General features: G+C 42.4%; 1 protein-coding gene across 1 annotated transcript in view; it reads right to left on the bottom strand.

Annotated features, from left to right (window-relative positions):
• ANKRD55 (ankyrin repeat domain 55) overlaps positions 1 to 10,338 on the bottom strand; it is a 49,303-nt gene extending 38,965 nt beyond the window's left edge. Inside the window, exons 1-3 of the mRNA XM_075079063.1 lie at positions 10,102 to 10,338; positions 2,738 to 2,860; positions 738 to 868 (exon numbers count right to left, since the gene is read on the bottom strand). Coding sequence (XP_074935164.1) covers positions 738 to 868; positions 2,738 to 2,860; positions 10,102 to 10,156 — 309 coding nt within the window. The 5' untranslated portion in view covers positions 10,157 to 10,338. The remainder of the gene's footprint in view (positions 1 to 737; positions 869 to 2,737; positions 2,861 to 10,101) is intronic.
• Between the last annotated feature and the right edge of the window lie 2,528 nt (positions 10,339 to 12,866).

Raw genomic sequence — 12,866 nt, 5'->3', positions numbered from 1 at the left:
CAACCTCTCTGCCCAACTAACTTGGTCCCCATCCTCTCTCTGAATCCTGAATTCTCTCCAGCAAGGAGAAGACGACTAAGGAGAAGAGGACCATCCTTGTGTGCTTCACACAGAACGCACCATATCTCCCTTCCAAAACTTAATAGGATGTCTGCCCCTCCTATCACTTGCATGTGGCTTGACTGGGGGATTAGATTGCTTATGATCTGAGTATCTGCACTGGCACCTGCAGCACCTTGAACTTAAATTCTTACCTAGCCATCTGGCACTTTAGTGAAAAAAGGCAATGCCTTGGCTCATGTGGTGTGCAGGAAAACATGCCTGGTGACCACCAGAATTTGAGATAGGAATGCCCTTTCTGGAGCACAAAAATCTGATGCTGACAGTGGGAGGGGAGAAGTTAATCTGCATATCAAGAACAAGAGAGGACTTTCCAGTGCATAGGAACAAGTGGCTTTATTGAAACCACACAGAGGATCCTGGATCTAGTGAGATCCCATGCACTGATTTTACAACCTGAAGGAGAAAAGACACTATCACAGGAATCCTGATCCTTTTCTAATGATCATTGCTTCCAGCTTTGCGTTATAGTAAAGTTTAGTTTTTCACTGTTGTCTAGAACCAAATATTTTATACTTTTTTTCTTTCTGTACTATAAACAGAAATCTTATTTGGTCTGCACATTTACTTCTTTCACTCCACCTATCTTTCCCTCCTTCTCCCCCAAGTCTTGGTACCAGATAAGTTGCCAGAGATAAACTGGTACGTCCACAAGCATCTTGAGTATTAATATTGGCTCCCATCTTCAACAGAAGCTTCACTGTATCAACCTGGCGTCCTGACACAGCATGCATCAAAGGTGTGCAACCTGGGGAAGAAAGTAAAATGTTCTTTTACAATTTTTATGTAACAATATTTTAACAATAAAATAGAGATATTTTCTTATTTTCTGATGTTAGCACTGGCAAATTAACAAATCCTTTCCCTGACAACTGTCCAACAGTTGTACTCAGCTTTTTGCAGGCAGGAAGTAACTGCTATGCCAGTTACTGACCACTGATTAATTTCATTAACAAAAGCCTTGCCTCATTAGCTGTAGTTCTGGAGGGAAAACTGTTTTTCTCTTGACAAGCTCCCAATGTGTAGTGCTGGCTTTTGGCATTTTGGAGGCTGATTTCTTCAGAGTGACTAGTAGCCAGATGGTGCTTGGCTAATATTCTCAAATTCCAGTGTCATTCTCTCTCTTTGTATTCAAAAGTTTTATGAAATCACGCCCTGTTCCATGCAAAAGTGTATGTTTGTGAGTTGATGCTTTATGTAGACAAGAGCTTATTTTAAAGACTGGATTTGTTCTAGAATATTTTCTTTTCCGTTGTCATGAGAACTTATTTTATATTCTGCAAGCAACTTCTGTGCTGGAAAAAAACTTGAAATCTACATTCAAACCTAATACTCAAATGTCACCATGAAGTATTATGATATCTTTTAATTGCTTCCTCTTCCTACCATTCTGTTAACTGCTGAGTAACAGAAAGATTTTCCTGAAGAATCTGACAAAGCAATTTAAAATTACTAAGCTGGGAATAAACATGAATATTGACTACTAGAAACTTCAGACACAACTGAAGAATAGTTATTCTTACTGGATTCAATGAGACTGCTGAGCAAATGTGTGCTACTCAACCTGAGATTAGGCAGACTCTGCCATATGGACAGGTTATGAGCCATATGTTTTGTCTTGCAAGACGGATCTTTAGTTACATATATGTACAAGCTAGTAAACAAGCTTATTCTGGAGCTGAAATACTTCTGTGTGCTGATCTGCCTGTCTGAACCCACTGCCCTTCATACCTCATCCTTCTCCCATTAAATATCTGGACTGAGATATGGGAGCATTTTAGCTTGATTAAGTGTTTTCCAGTTGACCAATCTATTGACCCATCTATTGACCAATAGATGTTTTAAAGATAACAGTTAGGATGTCTGGTTTAAAGTGTAGGAAAAATTGGTAACTTGGTAAAAGCTGATAAAGATTGGAATAGACAGTGTTCATATGGACCCTTTAAAAGAAACTGCAGTAAAAAAAATACTTTTAAATAAGCAAAGTCTTCCTTGAGAGAAGCTTCCTGAGATCTGTGGCTCTATTTCAGTTGGGAAATAGGTGCCTATAAAAGCCAGTCAATGGATAGTACTTTGTAATAACATTAGGTAGTAACCTGAACACAAAATGAAAAGGAGCACAGTCTCACAGTTAAAACAGATTATTTATATCATTGCACATTGTACAACCAACTCTTTGGCAAACAATTACATGACAAAATCATTCAAACTCTGTCTGTACACATACTTTCTAAATGCAAAAGACTGTAACCCTCTACTCTAGAGATGTGCAGAATGTATAGCATTTGGCTTTGATAAAAGAGGTTCTGTTTCTTTCCCTGAAATGACAATTTCAAAGCATCTCCCTAGAGAAGACAAAATAGATTCATAATAAAGTACTGTCTGATTATAGCAAAAAACCTTATTTGTATCCATATAAACAAACCTTACAATTACAGTGGAGAAGGAAGTGTCCAAACTGCGCATTTCCAGTGGATGCCCCAAAGAATAACTAAAATTTCCCATATTCTGCTACTAAATATAATTTGCTGAACACAAAAATCAGGATAAAAATTAGAAAATTTAGTTGCAAGCTGAAGCAACTATTCCCCTGACAACAAGCTCAGCCTTCATTTACCCTCGCTGTCGCAGCACTCTAGGATGGAAGGATCTTCTCGAATCACTGCAGTTAGTGTGTTCACATCGCCATTAGCTGCTGCTTGGTAAACCACAGTCAAGTCTATCTCTTCTGCTGCATCACCTGCAGGGGAGGAGTAGTCCGTGTGTAAGTGGAGAGCAAGTACAAATGATTAACAGTGAAAATAATGGCACTTATTTAACTGAGTTTTTTGACTATATAACTCAGGGTGGAACAAAGTGTATCTAAACAGCACTGTGGGTTTTGTTAGTCATCTAAAACTTGTTTTTTATTAGAACTTCTTCCAAAAACCATCAGACATAGACACTGATAGGTTGTAAGAAAACATCTGGAAAGTTTCCACCTCTTATAAGAAATCATACTGACATTAATGAAACGTGACTTGAGAAACAATGAAATAACTGAAGTAGCTCATAATATTGCTGGCTACACTTTCATGAGACAGGATGAAATCAGGACACAGGTGTTTTCAGTTTCAGTGTTATCCTTGCTCCAGTCAGAAGAGGCTTTTAATTTCCTTTCCCTGCAGTGTCCAGGGGAATTCTCTTCTCAGGGCAGTGAACCCCTGGCAGCAATGGTTTGTGTTAATAATTTCTAAAAAAGGAAAGGTGGACTATTGCTTCGAACCCAGGAGAGGTTTATTTTGTTTGGCAGTTACAGTATGAGGTATTATTTAAAGCAGATGCCATGTTCAGGGAGTATTCCTGAACACTCGTCAGGTTTTTGTTTCTAGATAAATTAATGCAATGATTGTCTCTTTGCTTCTTTCCTTGTAACTTCCTTCCAGACTGGTCATCCCGTGCTCCACATGCCTATACCTCCTTTGGCTTCAAGTGCACTATTAACCTGTTAACTCCAAGAGTCAAAAGAGTTGATTTTTTGGTGCAGGGTCAAATCTGATGTAATGGTAAAATGCTATAAATATGTATTGTTGGCCAGCCACAGTCTCATGTTTAATTTAAAAAAGAGTTTCTTATCTCTAGTAACTCAAAAAGAAGTACAGCTGCAGTGAGCTGTGCTGTTCACTGTGGCTGAGGTTCAGAGCTACAGGGCATAACATTTGTCCAGCCACTGCACTACCTTATTAGCTGGAGAAAGTAAAACTGATGCCTAAATGAGACTAGAGAGTTTATCAAAGGAAAGACAGATTTAGTGACTGGTGACTTATCCTTACTGTCGTGTCTTCTGGCGATAGCTTTGCTGTGTAAGCTGTGCAGAAAAAAGGGAGGTGGTTTAAAGAGAATTTGAAAAGTTAGTGAAAAGTCTTTTTCATAATCAAATAACACATTATTATTAAGACATTGATATAAATTATATTTTAAACATTGTAATATATATTTTTGAGTGAGAAAAGATCTTTAAAGATAATTTTAAAGTATTAGCCACGCTATTCACATTGTGATCAGATGCTGTCGCTGCTGAACCCACATGAGATCCACACTGGGGTTTACAGCCCAGTGTAATTCCCCACATGTGATCTTCTCTCCCTGGGATGCAATCATCACTCTCGACTTCAAAACTTGGCTGCCATGGAAACACAACCAGCTCTTACCCTGGGAAAGGTTAGTCTGTCAAAGCTAGAGCTCTGGTTTTAGGCTTTGGAAAATGAGAAAGCTGATCTGCCTTCACCAGTGCACAGATTCCCTTTGCATTACTACTCAACTGAAGAGAATTTAATTTCTTTCTTCTAGCTGGTCTTTTAAATTATTAATTTGAAAAAAATTGTAAATTATTAAATTGGAAATTAACAATGTTAACTTGATTTTTATTCTATTGAGGAGTCTATTGCTGAGGCAACTGTTCATTTAGCTCAGAAGCTTTGACCTGTGTGCTTGGGAGATCAGGAAAGACTAAGAGTCATTGCCTCTAGAGACTCATAATCAGTGACTAGTATATGAAAAAAGAAATTACTTTACCACAGGGCCCATTAATCAGATTTTCTTATCATGCCAGATCTGCAGGCTGCTCCCACAATTGGTAAACTCAGCAAAGACATGTTAATTACAAGCTCAGGTCTGAACTAGTCCCTTACTCAAAGAGGGGTTTAGTATGGTCTGGGTGGAAGGCAAGGAGACAAGGCAGACATCATCACTTGTGTTGCTCCTCTTGGCCAGTCTCTGGAGGTACACAGGAGGTGCCAGCCACAAGCACCGACACAGCTCCTTTCACAGCTGTGTGTGGTGGTTATATGGGAATGGTATACAGAGAAGATGCTGCTGGCATTGGAAAGAAACCATTAGATATACAGAGACAGCCAGTAGATCAAAGGGGCCCTCTGCTCCTTTTATGCATTACACATGTAAATTTTGTACTTTTTGCTGTTTAGCCATGTAAATACTGATAAATTTTCCTGCTATGAGGCAGGAGCAGAGCAATCCAGCCACAAAAGGGAACTCTTAATCTCCCAAGCAGAGCAGTTGCTTACCTGGGGGGCAGGATGGCAGGAAGATGAGGACATGGATGCACACCTGTATGAGGATCCCTGACTCCCTCTGCCCTTTTGCCTGTAACTAAAACCAAAACACCTTCTCCCCTGTGCCTTTGTTTGCGCTGGGCTGAATCTGCTTTCCCCAGAGTAATTATCCCCCTGTTCAAGAAGATGAAGCAAAGCGATGGATGGATGGATGGATGGATGGATGGATGGATGGATGGACGGATGAACGAAGATGTTTTCCCCATGCCTGCTCTTGCAGAATGTGGGCCCCACTCCTGTTAAGGGATGGTGGCATGAAGCCACATCCAGGATTCACATCTCCCCACCCATGAGTCCTGGCTGTCAGAGCAAGGAGAGGCAGGTGGACCAAGCTGTCACCCTGATGGTAATGGAGGCTGGGCCAGGAGGAAATAATGAGTGCCCATATTGTGCATCTGACATAAAGTAGACTGACATGAATTCCATTTCTGTAGGGTGACACAACTTCAAGTGGGATGTCTTTTACATGGTCTGTGTGGCTTTTGGTGGCAAGTGAGGAGGAGGACAGATGCATGGTCTTCTGATGCTTTACATGACAGCAAGCAGGAAATGCCACTAGGACTTGGATGTCATTTATGCTGGGTGCACTTGGCTCCAGGTGCCACAAAATCTCCCACTTCATCTTCCTTCAGCTTACCCTGTCAAGGAACAAGGAGGCATGGGTACAAAGCTTGCAGGCCATTTTTTTTGCAGGCATCTTTCTGGGCAGAAGATGAATGGTTTGGAGAGTGGGTGTTTTGCAGAAGGCGACAGTGAGGTACTGAGCACTTGTGTCCCTGTCTGTGAATTTACCCTTCTGGGGAGTTTGGCTGTGGCTGGGGCACCAGAACCATGCAGAATAAAGGGGTTGTGAACAGCCAAATGCCTGACCCTCCATCTTCAAATGTGTTAACGTTACTTCATTTATTATCTTGGAGTTCTGTAAATGCCAGTGAGTACTGATGGCATTTTAGATACATTTTGCATTTTATTTTGGAAAGTTGCTGTGCTACTGGTGAAAGGAAGCTCTCAGTCAGCTTCAGGAAGGCAGAAGGTCCAACTAAGAGCCTGCATATTGAGCAAGGGTAGGGAAAAACTACAGGCTGGCACAACAGTGGCATAGAAAGATCTGGAAGAATCTTAGTAAACAAATACCAAACGACGTACAGGGTTGTAACATTTTCTTTGTACCTAAATCCTTCAAATAATAAAAGTCAAAACCCAATCTATCTGAAAAAAAGCTGCAGTGTTTTAAAAGCACATCATTAATTCAGACAAAGTAATTGTCATTTGGTTGAAAAGGGGCATATAAAGAAACATGCAGAATGATCACAGGATTCGGAGTACTGAAATTATGCTGCTTGTGACATTAATTCTGCTCTGACTACCCTATGCAGAAAGCATGTTTTACATGATTTGTGATGTTGCCTGATGTGTTGTTTTACAACGTGCATGTTAGATGTACGTTAAGTGCATGCTTTCTCCTGCATTGGATTTTTAAGGTCTAAATAAATTTGCTGCAGTTTAGTGTTTGTGGTCTTGGCAATGACTGATTTAGACTTTGCTAAAACTTTAAGTTTTGATAACTGAAGGCTGAATAACAGGATAATTTATGTTTATTGTGAATAAGAAAAATTTACATATATAATTTGCTCCTTGCTTCCCAATAAACCCTCTTGTCTCCACTAGTAGCCAAATGCCTTATGTGATTTTCCACAGCTTGTCAGTAGGATGTGATACTAGGCAATTTATTTGATTTCAGCATGTCAGTGTCAAGGGTCAGTGAGAGGTGGATGAGTACAGTTTTTGGAAATTGTAGCTTGCTCTCTGATATTACGGATTTATTGATTGCTTAACAACATAATAATCCCTGTGTGTGCCTGGCTGTGAATGTACTAGTCCAGGCCTTTGTCTAGCTTCTCTGTTTAAATGGTAGATATTTGAAGCCAGGTACAGCACACATTTAAATGGCACCAAGCAGTAGGGAGGGATTTCTGATGTTGGCTTCTTTAAGTCCCACATTGCTACTGCTGTTACTGTTGATAAGTATTGTAAGATATTAATGAGCAGTACCATAGGAAGTCTTGCAAAGGAACAGTATGATTTTCAAGCCTGAAATGCTGGCTTTTTGATCTGTATCTGGGATAGTTTTCTGGTGTGTGGGGTGGAGAGGAGTTTATAGGGAGGGTTGGATTATACAATTGAACCAACAGATATCGATCTGATATGTTTGAAATCTAGTCTGTATTCTTCCATTGTTCAAAATTGCGCCAATGAAAGCTATTCCCCTTCTCCTTGCCTGCTTAAACCAGTAATGTTCCAAGACACTAACATGCTATTTAGGTAAAATCCACCGTACACTGTAGATTTTGAATAGAGCTTTCTTTGCATGACAGACAATGGTTTCAGTGTCCCATTACTGTGTGTCCCATGTGGCTAGCAGGGAAAGCAAACAGTAAGTCACAAATCATCTAATGAGCCAGTGTCCCTGCAGTGGTGGTGGAGGGGACATGTTGAATTTATCAAGAGGGGATCCTCTTGTTGGGGAGGTGCTGTGAGTGGTGTGTGACATCTGGCTGGAGATCATAGAATCACAGAATCATAGAACATCCTGAGCTGGAAGGGACCCACAAGGATCATCAAGTCCAACTCCTGTCCCTGCACAGGACAACCCCAAATTCACACCATGTCTCTGAGGGTGTTGTCCAAGGGCTTCTTGAATATCATCAGGCTTGGTGCCATGACTGCCTCCCTGGGGAGCCTGTTCCAGGGCTCCACCACCCTCTGCGTGAAGAACCTTTTCCCGATTCCCAACCTAAACCTCCCCTGGCACATCTTCCTGCCATCCCCTCGGGTCCTGTCATCGGTCCCCAGAGAGAAGAGATCAGCGCCTGCCCCTCCTCCTCCCCTTGTGAGGAAGCTGCAGACCGTGATGATGTCTGGCCTCAGTCCCCTTTCCTCTGGGCTGAACAAACCAAGTGACTTTAGCCGCTCCTCATACAGTTGCTCCTCTAAATCCTTCACCAACTTTGTGGCCCTCCTCTGGACACTCTCTAGTAGCTTTGTATCCTTAATATACTGTGGTGTCCAAAACTGCACGCAGTACTCAAGGTGAGGCCGGAACAGCACAGAGCAGAGCAGGAAAATCCCCTTCCCTCGACTGACTGTAATGCAGCGCTTGATGCACCCCAGAACTCGGTTGGCCCTCTTGGCTGCCAAAGGTGATGCTGGACAGGAATAAGGATGGGTCCTTGTGGAGAGTGGCCTGGCAGGAGGCAGGGCTGCAGATTAGGAGGAAGGGGAGGTACAGGCAGATGTTGCCTCCCAACTCTCTCACTTCTATCCAGATAAAGTGGTTTGGTTCAGTAGTCTCCTGCATTGCTGTCTGTCCCCTTATCTATCTGGAGACTTGACTTCTCCTTCCCCTGCCCTGCTCATATTCCAGCCTCATTTCCAGCACCAAGTCCATCAGCTCCCTGGTAGCCATCCCCATGGCACTGAGTGTGCAGGGTTTCCCCACTCCCTCCCCAGTCTGAGCACTGCTGGGTTGGTGTGTGGCACAGAGCATACCTGTAGTGCCCACAGAAGGAGAGTTTGAAAACAGCTGTTTGGCGCTGCAGAAGCCCAGTCAATCTCACACCTCTGTTCTGTTGGAGAGAATGCTCCTTGTGTCATTCGCACATGACCTAGGAGCACCTGTCTCTATTCTTGCAGTACAGATTCCCCTTCTGTTGCACTTCCCTTCTTCATCCTTGCAAGTAGTGTTTTTTGTCTCTTGTCACTCAATTTTGCTTGATGGCTTCCCACTCCTTCCCTTTTACTCAGAGCAGGCAGGCGTAGACCAGTACTCTCAAGACTTGCTTAAGAGCACTACTGTAGCTGAAAGGCACCCATAAGTCCACTGCTTTACATGGGGTGTATTTATTTTGGATTCATGAAAGAAGCTTAGGCAAGCACAAAAGTAGAACCCGTGGGATCCAGCTGCTCAAAAGGCACCGCAGCATCGGTCTTCCTCCTGCCCTTCATCTTTTTTCTACAGTCAGCACCTTCATTGTGGGGCCAGTATGGCCATGTCAGCTTGGACACTTTGCAGGTGTACACTGGAAACTGTGGCCACTGCACACAAATTATTTGGCAAGCTGACTTAAAGAGAAATTTGTTGCAACACAGATAATCAAACAATGACAGCTTCCTGCTTTGGGAACATAAAAGGAATGCCACTACATTCGTTATAGTGGATTAAGCTGTAAGACATACAAGCTTGTATTGGCAAAGACAGACATGAAATTCAACCATTGAACTTAAAGACAGACAACAGGAGACATTTGTATTTCCATAGCAGCCTTACCATGTAGAAAATCTTCATGTTTGGGCTTTTAAAGTTATCTTAAATTCATAATTATGGCAATACTTACCTGTATAGCTAAGATTTGCTGAAATAAAGTTGATCACTTGTCAGCATCTAGTCCTTCAAATGTATAGAAACTAGTAGACTTATGAAAGTCAGCTTTTCTTAAATTTTTACTCCATTTTAAACTGCTGTTTGCTAATATTGCAATTGTTTGTATACATACATATCCATAAAAGGCCCCAAATAGAATATAACAATAAATATATGCATACATCTCTCAATGCTAAGCATAAGAGCAATCAGATGCTGTTGCTATTCTGCTGAAAAATTTTATTTTTAAAAATCACTGCAGCAATAGCTGAAATATCTATGTCTAAAACTGATGGAAGAAATTCCTTCATGCCTAACTAAAATAAATCTCTATGAGACTTGATCTTTTAAAAAAATTAATTTTATTAATTCTGTCAAGTAATATTAGTACATTTGCATGAGAGGCATGGGAGGACCACAGGATTTTGAAATTTGTAGCAGATGACTTACCTTTGTGCTGATCAAACACTGACGAAGAACTGAAATCCATTGTTGTCGATCTCATTATTTACAACCAGACCAGACAAATTCCATCTCCAAGCTTTTCAGGGAAGAATCCCATATATGACAGTAAACAATGCAACAATAGCTGTCGCCAATCTTCTTGTCAGAGAATTAAACTCGCTTTACGGCTGCAGGTTGTTGTCAAGGCAAGGACATTAACACTAGCTCGATGGGAATGGTATATACTGTTTGTTATGGACCCTCTTAAAATGACATCCCTGGAAGCTAACTGAGCTTCTGAAAAATGTCTTGGCTTCAGTGAGTGAAACTGCCTACAAGCAGGTCTGAGAGATGCTGCATCTCATCCAGCCTCAGCAGCCGAGCGCTGCCTGTACACAAAAAAGCCTTGGAGGGTGAGTGGGACTTGGCTGGCAGACGGAGCATGTGCAGAGCTGGCAGCGCAGGTCGGGTGCAGACATGCTCGCTGTGCCAGCCGAGCGGCATGTGTAGCACTCATGGACAGCCTGGTGAGCAGGCTGCCTGAACAACTGTGCTGCCAGCATGTGAATGAACATGGCTCGTGAAATGATGTTTTCAGTGATTACCTGTTTCCTGATTTAACTCCTGTATGGACAACACAAATTAGCAAGCCCTTTCTACCCAATTACAGTTAGTTAAAGTACAATGTTTAATGAAGTGATAATAACTAAGAGCACATTACCATGGCTGAAGTGGATAGTGATAGCTCCAACAGCATAGCGCTACAGGTATAATGGTTCACAGAGGGTGCCCCAAAGCCAGCGTCTGTCAAACCAACAGTAGACCCATGTCTTCATGCTACCTTTTTGACTGGACCTCTGCCTCCCTAAGCTGGGGATTCAGACTCTGTACTGTAAAGGGGACGGGACCCTGCTGAGCTTTGCTTTTTGCTGGGTTGTTTCCATGGATGAAATAACAATAAATGAGCTGTCTTGGAATTTACCTGGAGCAGTAGATCACTGGCAGTGCCTAGGGGCTGGTGAATGGGAGGGATATAACAAGTTTACTTAGCACTGGTGCTCTGGAAAAAACACATCACTACTTGTGAATAACATATGAATATTAGAAAAGAAAGACACTTTTAGGCCAAAAGTACAGACAGGACCTACACTAAAGCTATGCCTAAATTTGGTCAGCCTAAGAAGCCCCTAGACTTACTCACTCTATTTATTCTCTTCAGGTGTTTTGACTGATTCCCATGACTACAACAGATAGAGATATAACGTACATGTGGACACTGTAGGATTTGTACCTGGAGCTGATTCACATCCCAAGCATCTGCTTCTGAACCTAAATCCAAACTATGTCTTTGGAAAAAGATAGTATTGTCCAGGAAGCGTTACAGCCTCAACAGCTTGAAACAAAAGACCAGAGCTGAAATTCTCCAAAATGTGGCAGCATGATCTGCTCGAGGGTCCTTAACTGTGGAGAGGCATGTGGTGGTACTGTGGAGACAGGGACTGGCTCTGTTTCTTTTCTCTAGTGCTGACTGACTTGTGCTTTGGCTCATCTCGTACCTTTTTTATATTGAGGAGGGATCCACCGTGTGGCAAATGCTGTCTGTGCAATCTGGGAGCCAACCTAACAATGTGGCTCTGCTCGAAGAGCTGATGAGGCTGCTGTCTTCATGGAATAGGCACTGGAGCTGGAGATGTGTCAGTGTCAGCATTTTGAACTGCAAATTATCACCCCTAGTGATCTTCAAAAGGCCCCAAAATGACCTTTGATTCCTGCATGTGACAAGAGGCCATTTGCCCTCTACACAGGATTTCTGACCTTGGGCACAGCTGCAGTGCTGGCCACTCTACCACTCTGCAGTTAGCTGGCCTCTACCTAATCTGATCAATTAAATACAGTTTTACCTGCTAATTTACTATTACTGGGGCTCTGTCCTTCCATTCAGCTCCTGAGATCGAGGCAATGGGCTTTGAAGATTACTGGTCTGGTCTCAATCTTGCAGTGCATTAGTCTGGGAATGAGGTGCATTGCAGGTATGCAGCTGGGGAATCTGGGGGAGAAACACCTGGAAGCTGACTTCTTGTGGGTCCCACATGGGGAACAATATTCCCTATGGCACTGTGTACATCTGCCAGAGGTTCAGCTTGCCGTCAGCTATGGGAGAACCAGGCACTTCCTCTGAGATAGGTGTCCGCAACCCGCAGGGACAGAGCGTGTCTGACAGCTGGCAACTCCAGCCCTCTACATATATCAGAAGAGAAGCAAAGCTAATGCTTTAGCAAGACACCTTTCCCCACGTAGACATGAGCACCAGGTGAATGCAGTTCTGTGTCTCAGCCATGGTAGACATATCACAGCTCAGAGGCTGCCAGAAAAGTTGAGATTTAAGAGTTGGTCTTGAGTGCCGACTCCTCTGTAAGTATCTGTTTATTGCTTCTTAGAAGACTTGAAAGAAATGGCTTCAAATTCCTCAGGACTTCCTGTGCTCAGTGGCTATGAGAGCAACCCTGGCTAAGGACAGCAAAGCCACAAAAGAGGTAGAGCCTGGTCTAGGCAGCAGATAAATATGATAGCTTTATTATTGTTAATTTACATTATTCTTTAATTTAAGCAAAGTGTTCCTGACTTTTGATACTGTCAGTGGTAGCTGGGTGGTTTTTTTTTGGGTGTTTTGTTTTGTTTTTTTTTAGCAGCAGAAACACAGATTTTTTTGCCCGTTTATTTGCCCACATTTGCCTATGCATCAGCGTTTGGCTGTATGTAGGGTAGTTAAC

This window comes from Phalacrocorax aristotelis, chromosome Z (genome assembly GCF_949628215.1).
Source record: "Phalacrocorax aristotelis chromosome Z, bGulAri2.1, whole genome shotgun sequence".
Classification (NCBI taxonomy): domain Eukaryota; kingdom Metazoa; phylum Chordata; class Aves; order Suliformes; family Phalacrocoracidae; genus Phalacrocorax; species Phalacrocorax aristotelis.
The sequence above is the reverse complement of the archived record's forward strand: the minus strand, read 5'-3'. Positions and strand labels throughout refer to the sequence as shown.